Raw genomic sequence first — 23,927 nt, forward strand, 5'->3', positions numbered from 1 at the left:
ACAATTGTTCATGGATGACAAAATGTTTTAGGGTAGCTATAAGGACACAATTGACAAGGAAATCTGTTACCTTGTGGCACACAATAATTTTAACATAACAATGATAATTATTACTGATAATGTACACTAAAATTTATGAGAATTATGAGTCTCCCATAACTTTGGAACACATACCGATAACATGTTTATACAAATATAGCCCAAAGAAAGCCAAACACCATTGCATATTTGACATTGATGAGCTTCTGACAGCCACATGGTGGCTGCAGCTCACCCCCAGCCCACACACCGTGGCCCCTGCCCCACCTCAGTGGGCCCCAGTCCCACCGATGTGCAGCCCCCAGCCCGTACACCATGGCCTCTGCCCCACCTCAGCGGGCCCCAGTCCCACTGACGTGCAGCCCCCAGCACCTTCCTCCCCTCGCCTTGAGGAAATTCTGTTTATTCTTCCAGGACTGGTTCAGCCCTTCCTTCTTTCTAGGGTGCAGTGAGGCCTTCCTCGTGTGCACACCCAGAGCCCTGGTTTACGCTTTGCTACGGTGGCCGTCAGACGGGGTCAGCTGCTCAAGGGGGAACCTGCCTTATCTGTCTGTTCCTGTAGCACACCGGGCAGCTGCGCCATGCGATGGGCTCTGTCATGTTTAGTCAATCGAACCAGAGCAATTAGGCAAAAGAGATTTTTAAATTGCCACAGCCTCTAGAATGTCCAAATAGAAATAAGCTTTTAGTTCAGACTCAGGCTAATGGCAGCCATGGTTTTCTGCACAGCTTCCTTCTGGGAGCACCTCAACTTTCTTTTAGGCAATCGGTGATAAAATGCCAAAAACAAGGGACGCGGGAAGGGCGGGGATGCACCTATTTTGTTCATGTCTGTGCCTGCAGCACTGGGCTGCGTATCCTGTGGGGACGCTGGAGCATCCGTGATGCTCGTGAATAAGTCAGTGAGCCCAGCACTTTTCCCTTTCCAGAGGGGGAATCAGGGACCGCTAGGGGCAAGTCCAGCCCAGCAGTTCAGAGAATCCTCCGGAAGAACTCAGCGTGCCAGCTCTGCTCTGCTCTGCCTGGGGAGGTGGCGGGGGGGATACAAGAGCAAGGGCTCCATCCAAGGCCACTCCGAGAACCCATGTGCTGCCCTTGGGTCTGGTGGCCACGTCCCCTTCCGCCCCCTCACGCAGCCACTGGGGGCCAGAGCTCAGGGGAGTCAGCCAGCTTCATACTAACTGCCCAGGCTTTGTTCAGACCTGCTTCTTCTCGTAAACCTAAAATATGTATTTTGGAAGTGCACGTGCTTGATGTCTGAGCTCTTAGAACGTCACGTCTGATCTGCTGTGGCAGAGGTTTCCTTAGAAGAAAGGTGCCAGCAGGTGAAAGAACCATCTCTCTCTAACTCATGCGGGGACCGTGCCAGCCTGAGACCCGCCCGAGGACGTACTGACTTTCGTGGACTCGCTCTCCGGCCTGCTGCCCCAGCCCTGCTGCCTCATCACTCACATTTAATGCAAGGCGCCATCTGTGACTGTCTAGCGTGGGCTCACCAGGAAGCCACTGATTGACAGCTCTTCCTCTGCTGAAGGATAAAAACACCCAGATTTGCAGTGAGGGTGCCCACTGTTTAAAAAAAAAGCTGCACTTTCCTCTGTAAAAGGGCTTGGCCAGCAGCATGGGGTGCCCTGGACTGGCTCTGATGGGGCTTCCAGGGAGGACCCCCAGCAGGCCTGTGGTGTGGAGGGTCAGAAGGAGGGGGGTGGGCAGGTGGCCACCACTGGCCCATGGCTTGAAAGTTTTGGACCTGCCAGCCCCTACCCGCCGCCTTCTGCTGCTGTAGGGCCTGCTGGGAACGCGTCCCACCTGTGAATTCAGTGGGTAGCGTTAGAGCCATGGCAGATGGGCTGGATTTGGCTGCTGTTTGGGTTGCGGGTGACGATAGGTGTGCAGCACGGGGCAGAGATGGACACACAGGGCCACGCTGACATCAGGGGTAAGAGGCCACGGCAGTTCCACGTGAGGGTCACGATGGATGAAACTCCTCTCTCCACACTTGGCTCCCTGTGGAGGAGCAAGGTCGGGGCACCTCTGCTGGGTGTCTTCACGAGTGTGTGGAGGAGGAGACCACCCTGCTCAGTCAGCTCTGCTCCGACAAGAGCTCGGTGGTCCGGAAAAACACTCCTGCGCGTGCCTGGTGTGCAGGACGGGTCCAAACAGACTCAGGCTTCCCGTGTCCCCGTGCAGCGCCACGGCCCCCGAGCCACAGACTCTCCCTCTGCTGTCACCGATGGGTTCTGCTTCTCACTGGGTCCTCTTTCCCAAGCCAGCAACTCCACATCCCATCAGGATGGAGCCAAGCGAGGTGCCAACTCGGGGCCACAGTTTTCAGCGGCCATTCAGGAGGGTCTGCTCTGCCCAGCATGGTACTGAGCCAGGCACCGAGAAGAGAATGACAGCACCTGCCTCCCGCTACCCCGTCAGGCATCCACGGGGATGGAGACTCCCTGCCAGTTTTTAGGGTTAGGGCAGGACACCCCGCTTTATAGCAGAGTTTGTAGTGGCAAGAAATTGCCAACTGTTTAAATAGCCATCAGTGTGCACTGGTTCACTAATGCACTATAAACCATTGCTAGCTCCGAGCTCCAAGACCATTAGGTAAGAAAAGCAGGTTGTGCAGCAGTGTGTGAAGCTGATCCGATGACTAAGAAGGCCTGTGGCAAGCGTGCACATGCATGTGTGTTGTCACGAGCACACATTAGGGTTGTGCACAGAAAAGCAGGTTGTGCAGCAGTGTGTGAAGCAGATCCGCTGACTAAGAAGGCCTGTGGCAGGCGTGCACATGCGTGTGTGTGTGTGTCATGAGCGCACACATTAGGGTTGTGCATAGGACCTGCCATCAGAGGTGGCTTCTCAGAGGCGGGAGCCGAGGGCCCAGGGATGGCAACGCCCTTCCGTGCAGAAGGCGCCTGGGTGGGTCTTGTGGAACAGATGCATGAGGACGACCCACAGGGTGGAGTCTGGCCTGGCCAGGCTGGAGGTCGTAGGATGAAAGGTAGAGGTGAGAAGAGGCAATTCTGTGAAACAGCCTCGACCTCGAGCTGGGACTTCGAATTGGTTTGCACTTGAAAGCCAGGGTTGGTAAAAGCTGGGCACCCACACTCTTCTTCCGTTGCAGCTGGTGGCAGCGATTGTGTTCATCAGTTTTGGTGTGGTGGCCGCCTTCTGCTGCGCCATCGTGGACGGCGTATTTGCAGCGCAACACATTGTGAGTACCTAGTCATTGTGCGCACAGTCCCAGTCGCTTTCCGGGGCTGAAAGACTTGGCATGGAAAAAGTAAAATTTCATTTTGCAGAACTCAGCTCAGACGGCTTCACAGTCGGTCTCCTCACTGGGGGGTTGCCAGTGGCTGCCTCTCCTCTCAGCAAGTCTCATTTTGTACACAATGAGCTTCCCTCTCCACCACACAACACACAGAGAACACACCACACACACCACACACAGCACACACCACACTCCTGAGCACACACTTTTCACCTCTAAATGAACAGGTTTTCTCTAAAATCTCAGGCCGAGGAATCGTTTCTGTGTCCTCCTGAGGTGGGTCCTCAGCCTCAGGTGGGCGGTGCCGTCCCCACCTCCTCCCCAGCCGGGCTCCTGGGTGGGCTTTCGCCATCTGGGCGGTGGCTGGTCCCCGGGAGCTGCCAAATTGCTTGTCATGAACTCGCAAACCAAACCTGTGATTGTTTCTCCCTCTTTTTCCATAAATCACACTGAAAGGCACTGAAGGTTGTGTTAGGCCTTTGTCTGCCCCAAAGGTTTCATTATATGAAGGCAAGTGTGGTAGCACACTCACAAAACACGTGTGCACACGCATGCACACACCACGGCTCACACACACCCCATGGCTCACACACACGTACACACCATGGCTTACACACACCATAGCTCACGCACACACACCACGGCTCACACACACCACAGCTCACACACACACCACGGCTCACACACACCACGGCTCACACACACCACAGCTCACACACACACACCATGGCTCACACACACATACCACGGCTCACACACACCATGGCTCACACGCACACACCATGGCTTACACCACAGCTCACACACACACACCACGGCTCACACACACGCAGACACCACGGCTCACACACACCACGGCTCACACACACCACGGCTCACACACACACACCACGGCTCACACACACACACCACGGCTCACACACACACACCACGGCTCACACACACACGCACACACCACAGCTCACGCACACGCACACATATACTCCCGCGGAGGCGTGTCACGGGAGCTTTCTCAGTGGGTGGCTGGGTTACTTGCTATTCCATGGTTTCCGGGCGGCGGTTTCCACTGTGCTCCCAGGGCCCATGGCTATGGCGCCACTGAGGGGCAGGGTCCAGTCTCTGACTGCAGTTGGGGGTGTCCCTGGGCTCCAGACCTCGGGCGCCTCTCCACTCTGGAGGGCCACACGGGGCATGTGTTTAGGCAGGTGGGGGAGCCTCTTGGTCAGAAACAAAGCAGGGCCCCTGGCCGGGGCCTCCCAGGGCTGACTTTAGGATGGATGTGCAGACGGCACTCACTGGAGCTCAGATGCCATCGAGGGAAGCGTGGCACTGCCTTGCGCGCTGCCGAGGAAGAAGACAGATGGTGAATGACAGCTCCAAGGGTGTCATGTGGGGACGTGCGCACCTTCCAGCTGCTGAGAGAGGCCGAGGACACCGTGCTACTAGGCCTCTGTCCCCATGGGGTTGCAGCACGCCGCCCTCCCTCCCGGCAGGAGCCTCTGTCCCCTTGGGCTACTCGTCGTTACCTGTGGTCTCATGTCTGTTCCCTCAGGGGAAGATAAATGCCCAGAGACAGAGACTTGTGTCTGCTTCCTCCATTGCTGTGTCACCCAGAACGTGTCCGGCCATCGTGGTGGCCCAAAGAACAGAGGAGTGATTCTCCTTCTCATCTGTTGCAGTGTTTCTAGTGATTTCTAATACTTTTCTTGGATCAGAACTAGGAGCACTTTAAGAAATACTAATAAAACTAAGTGTGGACAGTGCGACCCTAGCTTATTTACAGGTGATGCAGTTTTGTGGCATTTTAGTTTTGGCACTTCCTGCTGTCTTCTACCATAGCAATTATAAGCACTTTGCAATGGTCAGTTTATGGGTCTGTCGTCTTCACTAGCCTATAAATCCCTTAAGGGCAAGAACTGTGTCTTGTATCCTTACCATTTGGCACTGTGTCTGTTCCATGAATGTTGCAGATGGTGGGATGGATTGATAGTTGGATGGGGCCATAAATGGGTGTATAGCTGAATGGTTGGATGGATGGATGATGGATAGATGGATGGATAGAAGGATGGATAATGGGTGAATGACAGAGGAATGGAGGGATGGGTGGATGTGGATGAATGGAAGGACGGATAATGGATGGATGATGGATGGATGGTTGGATGATGGTTGGATGTACGTATGTGGATGAATGGAAGGATGGATGATGGATATGGATGATGGATGGATACATAGAAGGATGGGTAATGGATGTTGGATGAATGGATGGAAGGATGGATGACAGATGGGTGGATGGATGGATGGGGATGGATGTGGATGGATAAAAGGATGGATGATAGAAGGATGGATAATGGATGATGGATGGATAGATGGGAGGATGGATGACAGATGGGTGAATGTATGGATGTGGATGAATGGAAGGATGGATAATGGATGATGGATGAGTGGATGGATGGATACATAAAAGGATGGATAATGAATGATGGAAGGATGGAAGGATGGAAGGATGGATAACAGATGGGTGGATAGATGGATGTGGATGAATGGAAGGATGATGGATGATAGAAGGATGGATGACAGATGAGTGGATGGATGGATGTAGATGAATGGAAGGATGGATGATGGATGTGGATGGATAAAAGGATGGATGATGGATAGACAGAAGGATGGATAATGGATGATGGGTGGATAGATGGAAGGATGGATGACAGATGGGTGGATGCATGGATGTGGATGAATGGAAGGATGGATACATGATGGATGAATGAATAGATAGATGTGGAGGATGGAAGGAAGAATGGGTAGGTGCATAGATGATTGATTGGATGATTGGATGGATGGTTGGGTGGGTGGGTGGATGATTGGATGGTTGGTGGGATGAGTTGATTAGTCTGAAATCCTTCTTGCTACCTTCCTAGTAGAAGAGACAATATTTTTTTATGAAACGATGCAGGAGCCTAACACCTGTGGTGTGGGGTGCTGGGATGCCCTTCAAGAGGCCAAGCACCTGTCTCCCTTCTGCTGCCCTTGTTGACTAATGGAGAATATGTGTCGGCCAAGCCTGCATAGCCTGAGGTACCCTCCCATGGGACTTTCTGCTGTCTGGCCTCCTGGATGCAGCAGCCTAGCCGCTCTGCAGGGAGCGTGGAGTCTCCCGTCTTGTGTTCTCTGTCTGGGAGGCTCGACTTGGTGTTGGCCTTGGTCCTGAGCCTGAGACCCACAGGCCTGAAATTGCCTCTGGCCTCTCCCGCCTGGAGGCACCTGTTTTATTCCATCTGTGTTTATCTGTTTCTCTAGGAACCGAGGCCCCTCACCACGGGAAGATGCCAGTTTTACTCCAGTGGGGTGGGGTACTTGTACGACGTCTACCAGACAGAGGTGAGCAGGAGCACTGAGATTCACGTGGGTTTTGCTCTGCTAACCCCACTGAGCCCATGTGGTTTTCCCTGTGCATAGGCATGGTCTGAGTATTTTGATTCTGATAGTTCTCGGGGGGTCTCCGTGTGGGGGGGGGGGGGGGGGGGGGCGGGGGGGTTTTTTTTGAACAACAAAAAAAAAGCCCCGTCCGTGCCCCTGTGCATGCCATGGTTGAGTATTTCGATTCTGATAGTTCCTGGGGTCTCCGTGTGGCTGGTGAGCCGTCAGTGCCCCCTGTGCATAGGCATGGTCTGAGTATTTTGATTCTGATAGTTCCTGGGGGTCTCCCGTGTGGCTGGTGAGCCGCCAATGCCCCCTGTGCATAGGCATGGTCTGAGTATTTCGATTCTGATAGTTCCTGGGGGTCTCCCGTGTGGCTGGTGAGCCGCCAATGCCCCCTGTGCATAGGCATGGTCTGAGTATTTCGATTCTGATAGTTCCTGGGGGTCTCCCGTGTGGCTGGTGAGCCGCCAATGCCCCCTGTGCATAGGCATGGTCTGAGTATTTCGATTCTGATAGTTCCTGGGGGTCTCCCGTGTGGCTGGTGAGCCGTCAATGCCCCCTGTGCATAGGCATGGTCTGAGTATTTCGATTCTGATAGTTCCTGGGGGTCTCCCGTGTGGCTGGTGAGCCGTCAGTGCCCCCTGTGCATAGGCATGGTCTGAGTATTTCGATTCTGATAGTTCCTGGGGGTCTCCCGTGTGGCTGGTGAGCCGTCAGTGCCCCCTGTGCATAGGCATGGTCTGAGTATTTCGATTCTGATAGTTCCTGGGGGTCTCCCGTGTGGCTGGTGAGCCGTCAGTGCCCCCTGTGCATAGGCATGGTCTGAGTATTTCGATTCTGATAGTTCCTGGGGGTCTCCCGTGTGGCTGGTGAGCCGTCAATGCCCCCTGTGTTTTGGGTCTTGATGCTTCTATGTGCTATATTTCACTCTGGAGTCAGAGCTCCAGACTCACTTTGTTAAATCACAACAGTCTCAGAGTTCATGTGTCCAGTTCTGTGTGGCCCTTCCAGTTAGCACTTTTCTAACTTAATTATTGCAATAAGAAGCAAGGATAAGACATTTACAGTGTCCGAGAAACCTCTGGATTTCCCTGAGCCACCGACAGCGGCAGGCAGTGTGACCTCATTTCTCTTTCCAGGTGAGTGAGATGCAGGCAGTAATGACCCGCGGGCGGCTGCCGCCTTCGCCAGGACCATCCGAGGGCACAGCTCTGCAACGGCGCTGTCTGTGTGTCTCGAGCCTGCCCTGTGTGGATTCCTGGCTTCAACTAAATGCAGCCTCTCATCCTTAGCATGGTGTCAGAGGAGCAGGCGGAGCTGGAGGCCTCTCTGTGGCCAGCACCTGCCAGCTTGTCTGGGACTCTCCAGTAACTGCTGGGAGGCATCCTGTGTGTGTGGGGGGGGGAGGGGGGTAGGTGGGAGCTGTCCCGTGTGTGTATATAGGGGGGAGGCATCCTGTGTGTGTCTGGGGGGGTAAGCGTCCTCTGTGTGTGTGTGTGTGTGTTTGTAGGCGTCCTGTGTGTGTGTAGGTGTCTTGTGCGTGTGGGTGTGGAGGTGTCCTGTGTGTGTGTGTGTGTAGGTGTCTGTGTGTGTGGAGGCGTCCTGTGTGTGTGTCTGTGTCCTGTGTGTGTGTTGGGAGGGAGGCATCCTGTGAGTGTGTGTGGGGTAAGCGTCCTCTGTGTATGTGTGTGTGTGGAGGTGTCCTGTGTGTGTCTGTGTGCGTGTGCATGTGTGTGTGTGTATAGAGGCATCCTGTGAGTCTGTGAGTGTGTGTGCGGGGGTAAGTGTCCTCTGTGTGTGTATATGTGTGTGTGTGTGTGTGTGTGTGTATGTATGGAGGCATCCTCTGTGTGTGTGTATGTGTAGGTGTCCTGTGTGTGTGGAGGCGTCCTGTGTGTGTGTAGGGGGGGAGGTGTCCTCTGTGTGTGTTTGGGGGGTGTCCCATGGCCAGGGCTTTCAAGGTTGTCACATGGAGGTGGCAGGTATCTCTTCCGAGGCTGCCAGTGCTCAAACCTGGGGGGAGGGCGCCCTGGGACGGGACCTCTTCTGCTGCCCTCTGGGCTCTCAGGCTTCCGTGCACCCCATGCCAAGGGCTTCCTGGGCTCTGTCCTTCCTCCCACACACCCTGATGTTTCCCTCTGCTCCTGGAATCACAAAGAAACGAGGCCTGTCCTCCAAGCCCCGGTTATCCGGCCTCTGGGACCAGCCTGTGCCCTAATTCCTCCTGCAGGAAGGGTGCTGGCCCCTGAGCCCCGAAGCCCCTGTGTCTGGAGTCAGGGGAAAGTCGGGAGGGGCATCTGCTTGGCTGGGCCCTAGTGGCTGCTCCCAGCTCCCACGAGGCAGCCCTGCCTTGGTGGGGTGAGTGAGGTGGTGGACACTGGCGTGTGACCTGACAAGGCCTCTCTGCCCCAGGTCACCTGTCACTCCCTGGACGGCCAGTGCCAGCTGAAGGTGAGGAGTAACACCTGCTACTGCTGTGACCTCTATGCCTGCGGGAGGTGAGGGGCGCCGGGAACCCCCGTATCCACACCTGCGGGAGGTGAGGGGTGCCAGGGACCCTGTATCCACACCTGTGGGAGGTGAGAGGCGCCGGGGACCCCCGTATCCATGCCTGAGGGAGGTGAGGGGCACCAGGGACCTCTGTAGCTATGCCTGCAGGAGGTGAGGGGCACCAGGGACCCCTGCATGTGCCTGCAGGGGCGAGGCCCCCATCCTTCCGCTCCCGACATCACCCCCCATGCCCCTGCACCTACATCGTCTCCTTTACTCCTTAGATGTTTACATGAGGAAAGTTGAGTCCATTTCACAGATGAAAAGACGGAGGCTCTGAAAGGTTGATCTGCCCAAGAAGACACAGCCCGTATGTGTCGGGCGAGAGTTTAAACCTGGCCCAGCCTCTCGGGCCCCAGGCACAGCCCCCTCTCGGGACAGGGGCCCGTGATCCCGACAGCCTTCCCATCCTGGTGTGAAGACAGAGATGGCTCAGACACCCGTCCTGCTGGGCCACTGAGGCGGAGGGGCTGGCCTGCCAGGCCCAGTTGTCGCTTTTTGCCACTGCGGGCCCCAGGTGGGGAGCCTCACAGGCCAATCCTATCAAACGTAGGTTTGATCCCCCAGAGCAGTGCAGGGACCGGTGTTGACTGGGCTCTAGCCCTGACTTCCTCCCCCAGCCTTGCAGGGCTCAGGTCCAGAGGACACCTGACCACAAGTTTAACTTGTGGGTGGTCACTTGCCTCGTGTGGTGACACCACGGTGCCCTCTCTGCAGCGCAGAGTCCTCGCCCGCCTACTATGAGTTCGTCGGCGTCCGCGGCTGCCAGGACGTGCTGCACCTGTACCGCCTGCTCTGGGCCTCTGCGGTTCTGAACGTCCTGGGCCTGTTCCTGGGCATCCTCACTGCTGCTGTCCTGGGGGCCTTCAAGGACATGGTGAGGCCCCTCGGCGGGACCCCCACTGCTCACCGGGAGCCGGGCTCCGGGTCCATTTCTCCAGGGTGGGCTGGGGGATCCCTGGCCCTCACTTTACAGATGGGGCACTGAGACCCATGTGTCTGCCAGCGGCGTGTCAGGGTGACGGCTGGTGTGCACCGACTCACCTTGGGGCCGTCCTGTCCCAAGCCTGTCACAAGAATCACCTGATTTAATCCTTGCCTCCCTGCTGAGGTGGGCACAACCCACCCCCAAGAAACAAAGTTCAGCTCCCAAGAGGGAGGCCCAGCCCTTGTGCACTAAGCTCCCATCCTTAGCAACTGCCTGGGGCTTCAGACCGGCAGGTCTGGGCTGGGGCCGGGGCCAGTGCCTTCACAAACCCCAGAGGCGAGACACATAACGGCCTGAGCAGGAGGAGGGAGGGACGGGGCCCCTCGCAGGAGTTGGGCTGGACCTGTCCTGGAAAGGCCAGCCCTCGCCCGCCCAGGAAACCACAGGGAAATCACTGGCCTGGGCTGGCTGGCCTCTCTCTTCTCCCTCCTCCCTCCTCTGCCCTCTCCTGGTGCCTGTTTCGAACCAGATGTTCTGGTGGTGTGTGGCCAGCAAACCTGCCCCTGAACTCGCAGAGAAGCTGCAAGGGAGGGGCAGCCAGGAGGGAGGGAGCCCCACCCCGAGAACATCCAAACGGCAGCCCAGGGACGAAGGGCGTCCCCTCTTGCACCCACACGAGGTGGCCGGGCGGCACCAGGCAGACGCACATCCTGCAGGCCAGACCCGGCCCAGTGTGGCAGTGACAGCACTCCTGAGTGGCTTCTCCATGCCCCATTCATCCCAGAGACTGTCTACAACTAAAAAGTAACTCAGCTTGGAACCCTCCTGCCATCTGCTTCTCAGCTTCTCCTTTTCTCAGCACTTTTGTGCTTCCAGACAAAACTGGTGAAGCTGAGAGTGACCCTGGCATCCCGAGGTCCAGCCCTCTGGCTCCCCACCCATTGGCCCCCCAAGCCCCACCCTGGGCCCCCAGACGCCCGCACACCAACACAAGAAAGGCACCTCCCAGGGTCCTTGCTCTGCGGTGACAGCTGGCCAGCCCCTGTGGGCTGGGGCCAGGTGGGAGCGGGAGTCGGGTTGGGAAGGGTCTCTGCCGGGGATCCTGCAGGCTCTGGGTGCCTTCGGCGTCTCCTCGGTGCAGGCTTCTCTGCCTCGGCGGCTCAGTGTCTCCTCTCCGTGGCTGTCCTAGGAAGAACTGCAGCTGGATTGTAGACAGGACACAGAAACGCGCGTGTGGTGCAGGCGCCATGCTCGCTGCACAGGCCCGGGGTTTCCAGGGTTTTCCGGAAGGGGCTTGTGTGTTCATTAAAGCCCATGATAAAATGTTGGAGTGCGGGATCAGGAACAGGAGATGCCCCAAGGGCCAGCCCACAACGCAGAGCCACACCCGGCTCCAGGAAATCTTTCTCAAACCCAAAGCTCAGGGGTGTGCAGAGCAAGGAGGGGACTTGCTAACCTTCACACCCACCAAGCAGGCACCCTTGTGAGTTTAATTGATTTTGCCGTGTAAACATTTTGTTAAGGAACGAAGATGCTTCCTTACCCGTCACCAAGCTGGACGGCCCTTCCCCATAGACGAGGGCAAATTCCTTGTGACGGGAGCGTGGGAGGTGCTTAACGTGCTGGCAAGGGCAAGCGGCTGGACCTGCCTCTTGGGCCTCCTCCACGTGTGACTGTGGCCCCCGTGTTCTCTGGTTTCTGTGCACTTGCCCCGGCCCCATCCTCAGGCCACCCCCAGCTCAGAGGCCTCCCCACCCCTCTAGCTGTCAGAACCTCAACTCTCCTGCCCCTCCCTCATGGAGCACGGACCCTCCATGCCCATCTACCTCCCAGGCCCACCTCAGCTGCCCCCCTGCTCTCTGCAGGGTCTGAGGCAAGACCACGGCCTCCTGCACACGTAGACCAAGGGCTGGCAGCACTGTTTTCTATTTGAGGACATCTCAGGCCTGGGGTCGTCACTGTGGCCAGACCCTTGCAGCAGTTCTGGCCTGGCTTCCCTGCCTGTGCCATCTTCCCCTGGCTTCCCTCCAGGGTGCTGCTGAACCCGGGAGTGGGGGCTGGGGAAGGTGGAGGGGCACCTGTATGAAGGTAGGGAGGGAGGCAAGGCCTGGGTGCCCTCGGCCCAGTCCCCGTGTTTCTGGCCCGGGAAGCCCTGGAGCTTGTGTGAGCCATGGGCCCCTCCCTCGGGGGATGAGGCCGGCTGGGACCTGAGTTGGAGCTGGCACCTTCTTTGGAGAATTTTAACTGCCTGAGTGGGTCAGTGGAAGTGTGGATGGGAGCTTAGAAAGCTTTGGTTTTGTTTGCATTCCCCAGAAACCCCGCGCTGGTTGGGTGCAAGCTTGGGGAAGCGAGAGCTGTCAGCCCGATGCTGAGAGGGCCTTCCTCACTTGCACCCTTCTGTGCCAAAAAAGCAGACTCTGGGGCCCGGAGAGAAGGAAACCAGTGCTATTTTTTCCCCCAAAAATATTAAGTAAAAAAGAGCCTGAGCCAAGCGGTCACCCGGTGTGACTGGCAGGCGGCAGGGCCCTGGGACCAAGATGTAGAGAACCTGAATATAAAGACACGCTGGGCCGGGGTTAGCTCCAGCCTGAGAGGCGGGGTTCAGGGGTGCTGGGCTTTCTAGGAAGGCTGGACGGCCTCTCCCTCCACTGGGGGGTGCACGTTGACCACCCGTCTCCTCTCCGTGGCAGGTGCCTCTGTCCCAGCTGGCCTATGGCCCAGCCGTCCCACCGCAGACCGTCTACAACCCTGCCCAGCAGATCCTGGCCTGTGCAGGCTTCCGCCCGACGCCCGAGCCCATCCCGACCTGCTCGTCCTACCCTCTGCCCCTTCAGGTAGGGCCAGCGTCACCTGCTGGAGTTGGACGTGCTGGTTGCAGGCAGTGGGGTGGACAGGACGGGGCTGGGGTTGGAGGGGATGAGGTCTTGCAGCTGCTTCACCTTCTGGATTAGGGATGGGAGGTGGGGGGCAGTAACAACCCTGCTGTTGGGGCACAACCTCCCTGCAAGTATGGCCAGGGACTGTGCCTGGTGACCCGCCACCGTGCTCTGCCGGCAGCTGGCTCTTCTGACCCCGGGACTGGCCCTGCACAGGCCTGGGCAGCTCCCTGCTGCAGTGTGGAGGCTCCTGTGTGTCTGCTGGTGGATGTGCTGGGGGCACAGCCAGGTTATTTAGGTGGAGCCATATGGATCTGCCGGAATCCAGCCCCATTTTACCTGTAGACATGGAGATCTCATAGGGTTCATCCTGACATGATGCTGTTGACCTTGGGGACAACAGAGAGGCCACGACGAAGCTGCAGATCAAAGCACTCACCGTGATGTGTTTCTGTGTGGGGAAGGGCAGGGTGAACGTGGAGGGTCGTTAGTTTTGAAGTCCAGCATGACACAGGTCTTCAGATGTTCCGCAAGGAGACCTGCTCCCAACCTGTGACGTTGGCAGGAAGAGACATTCCTCAGAGTGACGTCCGGGGGAGGCGTGTACACACCCCACCCTCACGTCCAGGACAGAGAGGGCTCAGGTTTGAGCCGGGCCCGAGAGCCACAACCTTCTCAGCTCACCCCGGGGACCTGCGCCAGGGACCCTGTGGAGGGAGTGGGAACCGGCACTCATGGAGAGGGGGCTGCTAGGGGTCCCTGGCGTCTGGGGCCTGCTTGGGGCAGCCACCGTCAGTCCTGCCTGGGACACAGCAGCTGTTGGGCTTAGTGGAGACGACCAGGGCCCCCAGCCTGACACCATCTCCTCGTGGAGGGATCCCTGCACCCCGTGCCTCAGTCTCATCTCTCACTTTGAATAGAAAGCTGGGGCCCTGCTCCTTGGGAACACAAGGCTCCTGCTGGAGGTCTGGCCTGGAAGCATCTTTTCCATTTCTGTGATGGGGGAAGATGTGGTCCCCAGGGTCAGAAGATGGCGGGAGCTTTTGCCAGCGACCCCGCAGTGGTCTCTCCTGCAGGCAGGCGCGTCTGCATGGTGCTACAGGCAGCTTCATCCTCCCCCAAGCCTCCTGCCCCTGCCCCAGGGACATCCCCATCACGGCAGGGACCATGTCCCCCGGGCCACAGCCTTGTCCTGGGGGCTTCTCTCTGGCCTCCTGGTCTCCCGTGGGAAGTTTGCCAAGCCCAGAGCTGGAGGCCCGCAGGGGCAGGGGTATCTCAAGGGACGCTGGGCCTGCGGGTACTCCCCAAGCGGCTCTGCACAGACCCGGACTTAGAATTGCATAGGTGCCAAGAACTTGCAACCCAGAGTACAGCCTGGAGAAGAGTGGGTGCTATGGAGTTGGAAGTTGGGAGTTCCCAGCAAACTTGAGAGAATGTTCCCTAGTGTCTCACTCTGTCGCCTGTAGCCAGAAACCTGTGAGTTTTGGGGGAGAAAGAAATGAGGTTGGCAGGTGTCCCTGAGCCACTGGATCCCACGAGCCTGGGCTGTCAGCCTCAACATCGCAGTCCCTCTGAGCAAGGGCCCCATTCTCAGCCTTACCGACACCTGTGCAGAAATTCTGCTGTCAGGATCCAGAGGTCCTGCTAGCTCCCAAGGCGTCTGCAGTGCAGAGCTCTCCAGGGAAAGGCTCAGACAGGCAGCTGGCTTCTCAGGGGATGCTGAACACCCAGGCTCAGACAGGCAGCTGGCTTCTCAGGGGAACACTGCACACCAAGGTTTAGACAGGCAGCTGGTTTCTTATGGGACCCTGCAGGCCGGGGCAAGAGGAGCACAGAGCACATCTGGTAGCTTGGAGTTTAAAAAACTCTTCCTGTGTTATTTCTTAGAAGGAGTTTGTTTGCTTTATTTAAAATTTGATTTCAAGATAGAGTTTTTTAGCCCCTAGAATTTAGGAGAGGGGGAAGAACTAAGATGTGTGTTGGCAGTTGGAGAAAAGCTAGAATGTATCGATTTAAAATCTGTTCCTTGCTTTTCCGGTCTCAGAATTACTTGAGTGGGTCTATGTGTGTTAGTCAGGGCTCTCCAGGGAAGCAGGTACCTACATGTGAAGAGAAATCAATCCATCGATTCTGAATGACTGGCTGGCCACTGGGGCTGCAGGTGCACAACCACAGGAAGGGGACAGGCTGGACCAGGGAGGGTGAGGCTGCCTCTGGGGTGCCCAGGCCGCTGGGGCAGAGTCCACTTCTCCTGGGGACCGCAGCCTCTTTCCTTAAGGCCTTCAGGGGAGAGGAGGGGCCGTCCGTGTCCGGGGGCTGAGGCGCTGTATGCAAGGGTGTCAATCACCTGAAGATGCCTCCATGGCAACACCCAGATGTGTGTGTGAGCCGCCGAGTTAGCCATGGTGACACTGAACCAGCCACACACTGCTGGACGTGTGGACGCGTGGGGTTCACACCTGGGGCCTTTCCTGAATATGAAGTGTTGGGTGAGCCCAGGAGCCCCTGACTGTCGGTTTTGGAGTCAGCTCAGAGGCTCGCTGTCTGTGAGGAAGCGGGATGTGGTCTGGGCACACCCTTCCTGGGGCATCTACCCCATCCCCGTCCAGCTGTGGAAGCCAAGGTTGTACCAGTGAGGCCCCGACCACCCTCTCCTGTTGTGACCAGGGCTGGAGCTGCCCTGTCCAGTGGTCCTGGGTCTGTGGCAGGGGAGGGGTCCTGAGAGTGGCCCTGGGTCTGCAGGGGGCCCGTGTGAATGGCCCTGGGTCGGCGGGGGCGGGGTGCACGTATGAGTGGCCCTGGTCTAGGTCAGGCTTCCCTGCGGTCCAGCACGGGGTGGTCTCACCTGCTAACCCAGGGCCCTCTCTGTTTATTGCAGCCCTGCAGCCGCTTCCCAGTTGCGCCCGCCTCCGCCCTGGCTTTGTCTGAGGACCTGCAGTCCCCCTCTCCAAGCAGCTCTGGCTCTGGGCTTCCCGGCCAGGCCCCACCGTGCTACATACCCACCTACTTTCCCCCAGGGGAGAAGCCACCCCCCTATGCTCCCTGATAGAGGTGTGGAGTAAAAGATAACTTTGGTTTGTTAAAAAAAAAAAAAAAAAAAGGCAGCCTCTAGAAATCCCGCTAGAGATTTGTGGCCAACCTCCTAGAGAACCCAGGAGAGTGGTCCAGAAGTCTGTCCCCTCCTTCCCTCCCTGGGCACACTGGTGAGGGAGGCTGGGACCAGCAGGGAGTGGGGCCCTGCAGACCCAGGCTGGTGACACCTCGGCTCGGGCTCTGCTTACACCACCCGGCCTCCTCCTCTGACAGCGATTGTTCTGGTGTTTTCACATCCCTTAATTAATTAGCTATTATTAAGATTCTGCAAAGAAGGTGCGGCCCCGTGCCTCCCTGCGTGTGTGTTCTTGTTTGCGGACGTGTGTTGTGCGTTACACATTCACGCGTGCGTCTGTGTCCTGGAGAAGGGCAGGGCAGGACCCACCCGCCCCTCGTGCTGTGCTCCTGACATATGCCAGGAAGGGAACGAGGCTTTGGCTCCAACGCCCGGCGCTGTGTCTAACCACCTGCAGAGTTGCCAGAATCTGGGGGCCCGGTTGTCCTTCCCAGCCCTGGGCGCAAATCTGCCCGGGCCACTGGCGCGAGCGTCTCCCCCTGAGCTGTCTCCCAGCTACGGCACCTGGACTTCTGCTGTCCTTCCGTGGCTGCTCCCTCACCGTGTCTCAGGATGGGATAGTGGGGGAGGGTGTTTCGTGGTCCCTCGGTTCAGGGTCTGGGAACGCAGCGCTCCCTGTGGAAACCAGCCTAGCTCCCCGCGGGCCCAGCATGCGCCCTGCCAGTCACACCTGGGGAGACAGGTGAGCGCGCCTGGGAAGAGGCAGGTCCCCGGTGGGTCCCAGGCGCCCCAGTGACAGGAGTTCAGGATGCGCCACCCCAAAGTAGCCAGAGTCTCTTGAAAAGCAGTGGATGTGGGGAGAGGCTCTCAATTCCTCAAGTCAGATCTTCAAGGAACCAGGGACTCCCCGGGCGCGGGGGAGGTGAGAGGCGATCCCACTGCTCCTCAGACGCACCACAAGACACCGAGTCGCGGCCTCTGCTCTGTGGGCCACTCACACTTCCCCAGTCACTCCCTCTCCCCTCGGAAGCTGGCGGCCCTAGGCCTCACCGCTCTCAGGGCCTCACGTCCCTCCCTTCAAAGCCCCACTGGGTCTAGAATAAACAAGTACCACTCTTCTCCCGAGTGAGTCTGAGGTCTCCAGCTTGTTTCATGGAACAGCACCTGCCTGGGAGTTGGAGCGGGGACTTTCTTCCCTGCCCAGTCCCGAGTCTGGGAGAAAAAAGATACGAGAGGCACGCTCATGCAGACACAGGCTTCTGCCCCCTCCGCTGCCCAGGACCCTCCCTCTGCCCCCCTCTGCCCGACGACGAGTCTCATCCTGTGTTCAGTGCTCCTGGGCAGGAGGCCGCAGCGCACACCCACACACGGGCGGGGCCCAGCCAGGCCGCAGCGCACATCCACACACGGATGGGGCCCAGCCAGGCCCAGGGGCGCCAAAGGGCCTCTGAAAGGCCTGCAGCCAGCTCTGGTCTGTGAACCCGCCACTGCTTGTCATTTTTGTTTTATAAATCCAGCCTCACGCGCTTGCTTTCCAGGAGAATGTGGTCTTGGCCTCTCCTCAGGGCTGACTGGCCTTGCACCAGTCCAGGAGGTCAGGCATGAGCCGGAGGGGCGGCGTCCTGTCTGGAAACTCACCGCCAGGTTCCTCCAGGGCTGCAGGTGCCTGGCTCTGACTAAGAAGCTGAACAAGCAGCAGAGACCAAGAGGTTTCTGGAGCGCCGGGAGAGGCACTCACCTGTGCCTGGGGGAATGAAAAGTGTGCCATGGATTTCCCGAGCCCCCGAGGCTCTCGTTTTACCTCAGAGGAGGCTCTGTGGGCGCTGACGGTGCCGTGGTCTTGTGTGGGCGGTTCTCTGTGGCCCGAGCACTCTGGAGCTTGGCCTGTGCCCCCAAAGCTGCCTGGTGCAGGCCCCAGGCCTCTTGTTCTAGGGGTACGAAGAGCAGAGAAGCTGAACTGCAGGTCTGGGCAGGGAGCCTCTGTCCCCTGGAGCCCTGGCCAGCAAAGTCACAGGAATAACCATCATTCTCTCATGTCAGCCCTCGGTTGCAGGACGCGGTGTGGGGGTATCAGAGTGCTTCCCCCAAACACAACGTCGATCTTCCCTGACTTCTAATCTTGTCTGGAGTCAAAAGCTGTTCAAAAATATTCAACTCCAAGGTCAACAATTTTGTTCTTGCCACAAAAATGTCCTTATCCTTTACCCCAGCCACAAAGAATGTGAACAATTTGACTCAAGGCTGGTGGTGGCCGGAGGGTCCTCCAGGCCCCAGGGCAGCTCCCAACTGGCGCAGGGCTCCGGCCAATGCCTGGCCTGCAGTGTGGGCGGCGGCTGCTCTCGAGGTGCACCTGTCTCATGTGGACGGAGCCTGTCTGGGGCCACCAAGCTCTGCCGGCCTGAGTTACAGTCTGATGAACCCCTCCCTGGGCTCCGCTAGGGCCTCCTAATCCCAGCCTCCCCCCAGCCTCCCCTGGAGGGATGGGCCCCCAACTCTGCCCTCGCTCAGTTCCCACGCACAGCCGAGGCCAGGGAGACCTTGGAGGCCTCGGGAGATGGGGTGGAGGGGATGGTGGGGCAGGGGGTGCTGGGTGGTTTGGGGGTGCTGTGCCACCTGCACGCCCTGCCTCACTGGGACACACAGGAGACACCTGCACGCCCTACCTCACTGGGACACACAGGAGACACCTGCACGCCCTGCCTCACTGGGACAGCACAGGAGACACCTGCACACCCTGCCTCACTGGGACAGCACAGGAGACACCTGCACGCCCTGCCTCACTGGGACAGCACAGGAGACACCTGCACGCCCTGCCTCACTGGGACACACAGGAGACACCTGCACGCCCTGCCTCACTGGGACACACAGGAGACACCTGCACGCCCTGCCTCACTGGGACACACAGGAGACAGGCTTCTCCTGCAGCTCAGAGGTGGGGCCTGATGCAGCTGCAGGTCATGCCTGGGGAGGGCGGGGTCAGAACATTGCCCTGGGCAGGGCTCCGCTGAAACTGGCCCCACCCTTATTAGCTTGGGACCTTCGGTTACAGGGAGCCTCCTCCTGCCTCAGTTTCTACATTTCACACAGCAGCACTGCTCACAAGAGCCCCCAATCAGAAGCAGCCCAAATGCAACTACTGAGCGGGGGAGGGACGTGGTCCGTCCACATGGGCCACCGGCCACGGAGAGGGGAAGGGACGTGGGTGATAGGGTTTGGCTGTGTCCCCACCCAAATCTCAAATTGCATCTCCCAGAATTCCTGTGCGTTGTGGGAGGAGCCAGCGGGAGGTAATTGAATCATGGGGGCTGGTCTTTCCCATGCTGTTCTCGTGAGAGTGAGTAAGTCTCACGAGATTTGATGGGATGATCAGGATTTCCGCTTTCCTTCTTCCTTATTTTCTCTTGCTGCGGCTGTGTAAGGGGTGCCTTTGGCCTCCCACCGTGATTCTGAGGCCTCCCCAACCATGTGCAACTGTAAGTCCAATTAAACCTCTTTTTCTTCCCAGTCTTGGGGATGTTTTTATTAGCAGCATGAGAACAGAATACTACAGTGGTCCATCCACACACGGGTCACCCGGCCACAGAGAGGAAGGAAACCCTAATGGGTGCTACGGGGTGAGGCTGTAACACATGGTGCTCAGGGAAGGACACCAGACACCAAGACTCTGTTCTGTTTATATGCAGTGTCCAGAGCAGGCGTGTCCAGAGCAGGTGTGTCCAGAGCAGGCGTGTCCAGGGCAGGCGTGTCCAGAGCAGGCGTGTCCACAGACAGAAGCCGACTGGGAAAGGAGGCGCAGTCACTCACTGTTCATGGACATGGGTTCTTTCTGGGGAGACAAGCATGTTCTCAGCGTGTTCTGGATGGGGAGAGGTGCAGTCACTGGTCACGGACATGGGTTCTTTTTGGGAGACAAGCGTGTTCTGAGCATGTTCTGGATGGGGAAAGGTGCAGTCACTGGTCAGGGATGTGGTTTCTTTTTGGGAGACAAGCGTGTTCTGAGCGTGTTCTGGATAGGGAGGGAGGAGCAGTCACTGCTGTCAGACACGGGTTCTTGTGGGGAGAGGAGTGTCCGGGAGCCAGATGGAGGTGATGGGTGGATGGCCCGGTGGATGGACTGACCGCCGACCAGTGCCCTGCACTCATGAGGCGTGGCTGTTGCCGTGTGAATCACATCTCCGTGGAAACGGGGTGGGAGAACCAGGCCCCAAGGCTGTTGTGAAGATGGCCTTATGGGGCTGCATTGGCGCCTCGGGCAGTGCTGGCCGCCGGCCGTGCTCGGTGAACAAGAGCCACAGTCATCACCCTTGCCACGCAGAGCAGCTCCTTCTGCAGACATGGGGACCCTGTGGCCACCAGGCCCCACGGTGGGAGCAGAGATGCCTCCGAAACTCCGGAGACCCACAGGCAGAGGAGGATTCCACGAGGCCGGGGCCTGTCAGCAGATCCTCAGACGGCAACACACACCACTTCCCTTTCTGTTCCCTAGACCTTTAACTGAGGGAATTCAGTAAGTGGAAAACATGCTTGAAACAAGGGCACCATGAAGCGGACCCTCCCCTCTCTCTCGTGGAGGCCTCGACCCTGGGGCAGGTGGCCCTTCTTGCTTTGCAGGCAGGGGCTGCAGCTGGAGCTTCTCCTACAAACTGGCCAGGCTGGGATTAGCCCGGCTGTACACTCCCTTTATGCTTCTGTTGGCGTTTAGATACCTGATGTTCATATTTTCTGTATTACGTGAAGTGGGAGGACACGTTCCTTTGTGCTTAGAGCAGTGTTTACACAGAGGTGCCCGGGCCCAGGGGACAGCAGCCAACCTCTGCAGACATTTCGTGTTGTCATGAGGCTGAGTGTCCAGGAGGGGGCGCTGCTGCACCTGCTGGGCACAGGACACGGCCAGGTCAAAGGACCCCACCTGCAAATCACATCCCAAGCCTCCCTCCTCCTCTCCAGCCCGCAGTCAGGGCTGTTCCTCTTCCCTCCTGGGACACATCCCTCCTCCCTCCATGGGACATGGGCAGGGCCATCCCTCTGCCCTTCATGGGGGACATCCCTCCTCCCTGTACGGGGAAATCTCTATCTTCCCTCCGTGGGATGCAGTAAGGGCCACCCTTCCTCCCTGCACGGGACATATCCCTCCTCCCTCCAGGGTCCACATCCCTCCTCCCTCCAGGGGACACATCCCTCTTCCCTCCAGGGACACATCCCCCTCCCTCCTGGGACACATCCCCCCTCCCTCCAGGGTCCACATCCCTCCTCCCTCCTGGGACACATCCCCCTTCCCTCCAGGGGACACATCCCCTCTCCCTCCAGGGACACATCCCCCCTCCCTCCAGGGACACATCCCCCCTCCTTCCTGGGACACATCCCCCTTCCCTCCAGGGGACACATCCCCTCTCCCTCCAGGGACACATCCCCCCTCCCTCCAGGGACACATCCCCCCTCCTTCCTGGGACACATCCCCCTTCCCTCCAGGGGACACATCCCCTCTCCCTCCAGGGACACATCCCCCCTCCCTTCAGGGTCCACATCCCTCCTCCCTCCTGGGACACATCCCTCCTCCCTCCAGGGGACACATCCCTCCTCCCTCCAGGGACACATCCCTCCTCCCTCCAGGGGACACATCCCCCCTCCCTCCTGGGACACATCCTCCTCCCTCCTGGGACACATCCCCCTCCCTCCTGAGACACATCCCCCCTCCCTCCTGGGACACATCCCCCTCCCTCCTGGGACACATCCCCCTTCCCTCCAGGGGACACATCCCCCCTCCCTCCTGGGACACATCCTCCTCCCTCCTGGGACACATCCCCCTCCCTCCTGAGACACATCCCCCCTCCCTCCTGGGACACATCCCCCTCCCTCCTGAGACACATCCCCCTTCCCTCCAGGGGACACATCCCCCTCCCTCCAGGGGACACATCCCCCTCCCTCCTGGGACACATCCTCCTCCCTCCTGCGACACATCCCCCCTCCCTCCTGGGACACATCCCTCCTCCCTCCAGGGGACACATCCCCCCTCCCTCCTGAGACACATCCCCCTCCCTCCTGGGACACATCCCCCTCCCTCCTGGGACACATCCCTCCTCCCTCCAGGGGACACATCCCCCCTCCATCCTGGGACACATCCCCCCTCCCTCCTGGGACACATCCCCCATCCCTACTGAGACACATCCCCCTCCCTCCTGGGACACATCCCTCCTCCCTCCTGGGACACATCCTCCTCCCTCCTGGGACACATCCCCCTCCCTCCTAAGACACATCCCCCCTCCCTCCTGGGACACATCCCCCTCCCTCCTGAGACACATCCCCCTTCCCTCCAGGGGACACATCCCCCCTCCCTCCAGGGGACACATCCCCCTCCCTCCTGGGACACATCCTCCTCCCTCCTGCGACACATCCCCCCTCCCTCCTGGGACACATCCCTCCTCCCTCCAGGGGACACATCCCCCCTCCCTCCTGAGACACATCCCCCTCCCTCCTGGGACACATCCCCCTCCCTCCTGGGACACATCCCTCCTCCCTCCAGGGGACACATCCCCCCTCCCTCCTAAGACACATCCCCCTCCCTCCTGGGACACATCCCCCTCCCTCCTGGGACACATCCCCCTCCCTCCTGGGACACATCCCTCCTCCCTCCAGGGGACACATCCCCCCTCCCTCCTGGGACACATCCCCCATCCCTACTGAGACACATCCCCCTCCCTCCTGGGACACATACCTCCTCCCTCCTGGGACACATCCCTCCTCCCTTCAGGGGACACATCCCCCCTCCAGGGGACACATCCCCCCTCCCTCCTGGGACACATCCCCCCTCCCTCCAGGGACACATCCCCCCTCCCTCCTGGGACACATCCCTCCTCCCTTCTGGGACACGTCCCTTCTCCCTCCAGGGGACACATCCCTCCTCCCTGTATGGGGAACTCTCTCTCATCCCTCCATGGGATGTAGTCAGGGCCATCCCTCCTCCCTGCACGGGACACTTCCCTCCTCCCTCCCCAGGATGCCCACACTAGAACCACGTGCTCTGTCTTCCCGTCCTCTTGCACACCCCAGACAGCCTGGTCGTGGAGGGTGCCAGGTCGCCCACGTGACAGGCCTGGCTGGGCCTCTGTGTTGCAATTCCTAGCACCATTGGTTTTGCTTGTTTGGGACAGTGGTTATTACAACTTCTGGCACCCCTGGAACTCTAAGAAAACAATACCAGGAAACAGAAGTTCCTGATTCCTCTGGGGCCACAGCAGAAACCCAGGCGGAGGGTTTTGTCCTGAGAACACTGGTGACTGTGGCCTGTGTCTGTGGGGACCTCACCACGTCCCCGTCCCTGAGGCTGGCTGTTGCCTGTTTTTGCTCCTGGCTGTCTTGACCTGGGAAGGATGGAGGCTGGGCAGGAGCAGGCTCCCAGCCGGCCAGGGAACATTTGGGGAGAGCACTGGGGGGGCCCACCAATGTGATCTGATGGACAATGCAGTACCAGGCTGGAGGCTGGATCCTAGCGTGTGGCTCTGGGCCCTGTGGCCATGCGAGGCCATGTGGTGGGCAGTGCAGGGCTCTCCTGGGCCTCAGGGGGATGTGTTTGATGGGCTTCTTGGAGCTCTGGTCAGCTGACTCTGGACCGTCGGGGTCAGACGAGTGGGCCTGCTCAGTGAGCCGTCAGCATCCACGCCTGAGCCCTCCTGGAACTGGGCTCCTGTGCTCCAGATGGGCAGATCCAAGCCCTGGACTCTACCATCCTCAGCCAACCAGCAC

The 23,927-nt window shown here is 58.7% G+C and overlaps 1 protein-coding gene across 2 annotated transcripts in view; it reads left to right on the forward strand.

Annotated features, from left to right (window-relative positions):
• Nucleotides 1–16,147, forward strand: part of TMEM255B (transmembrane protein 255B) — a 37,450-nt gene extending 21,303 nt beyond the window's left edge. The window contains exons 4-9 of one of the 2 annotated variants that reach the window (XM_010374827.2): nt 3,161–3,250; nt 6,602–6,682; nt 9,137–9,222; nt 9,992–10,151; nt 12,893–13,036; nt 15,957–16,147. In XM_010374827.2, the coding sequence (XP_010373129.1) occupies nt 3,161–3,250; nt 6,602–6,682; nt 9,137–9,222; nt 9,992–10,151; nt 12,893–13,036; nt 15,957–16,124 (729 nt within the window). In that variant the 3' untranslated portion in view covers nt 16,125–16,147. The remainder of the gene's footprint in view (nt 1–3,160; nt 3,251–6,601; nt 6,683–9,136; nt 9,223–9,991; nt 10,152–12,892; nt 13,037–15,956) is intronic. The other variant, XM_010374828.2, reaches the window with a different exon arrangement.
• The last annotated feature ends 7,780 nt before the right edge of the window (nt 16,148–23,927 follow it).

The sequence above is a fragment of the Rhinopithecus roxellana genome, chromosome 18 (genome assembly GCF_007565055.1).
Source record: "Rhinopithecus roxellana isolate Shanxi Qingling chromosome 18, ASM756505v1, whole genome shotgun sequence".
NCBI lineage: Eukaryota > Metazoa > Chordata > Mammalia > Primates > Cercopithecidae > Rhinopithecus > Rhinopithecus roxellana.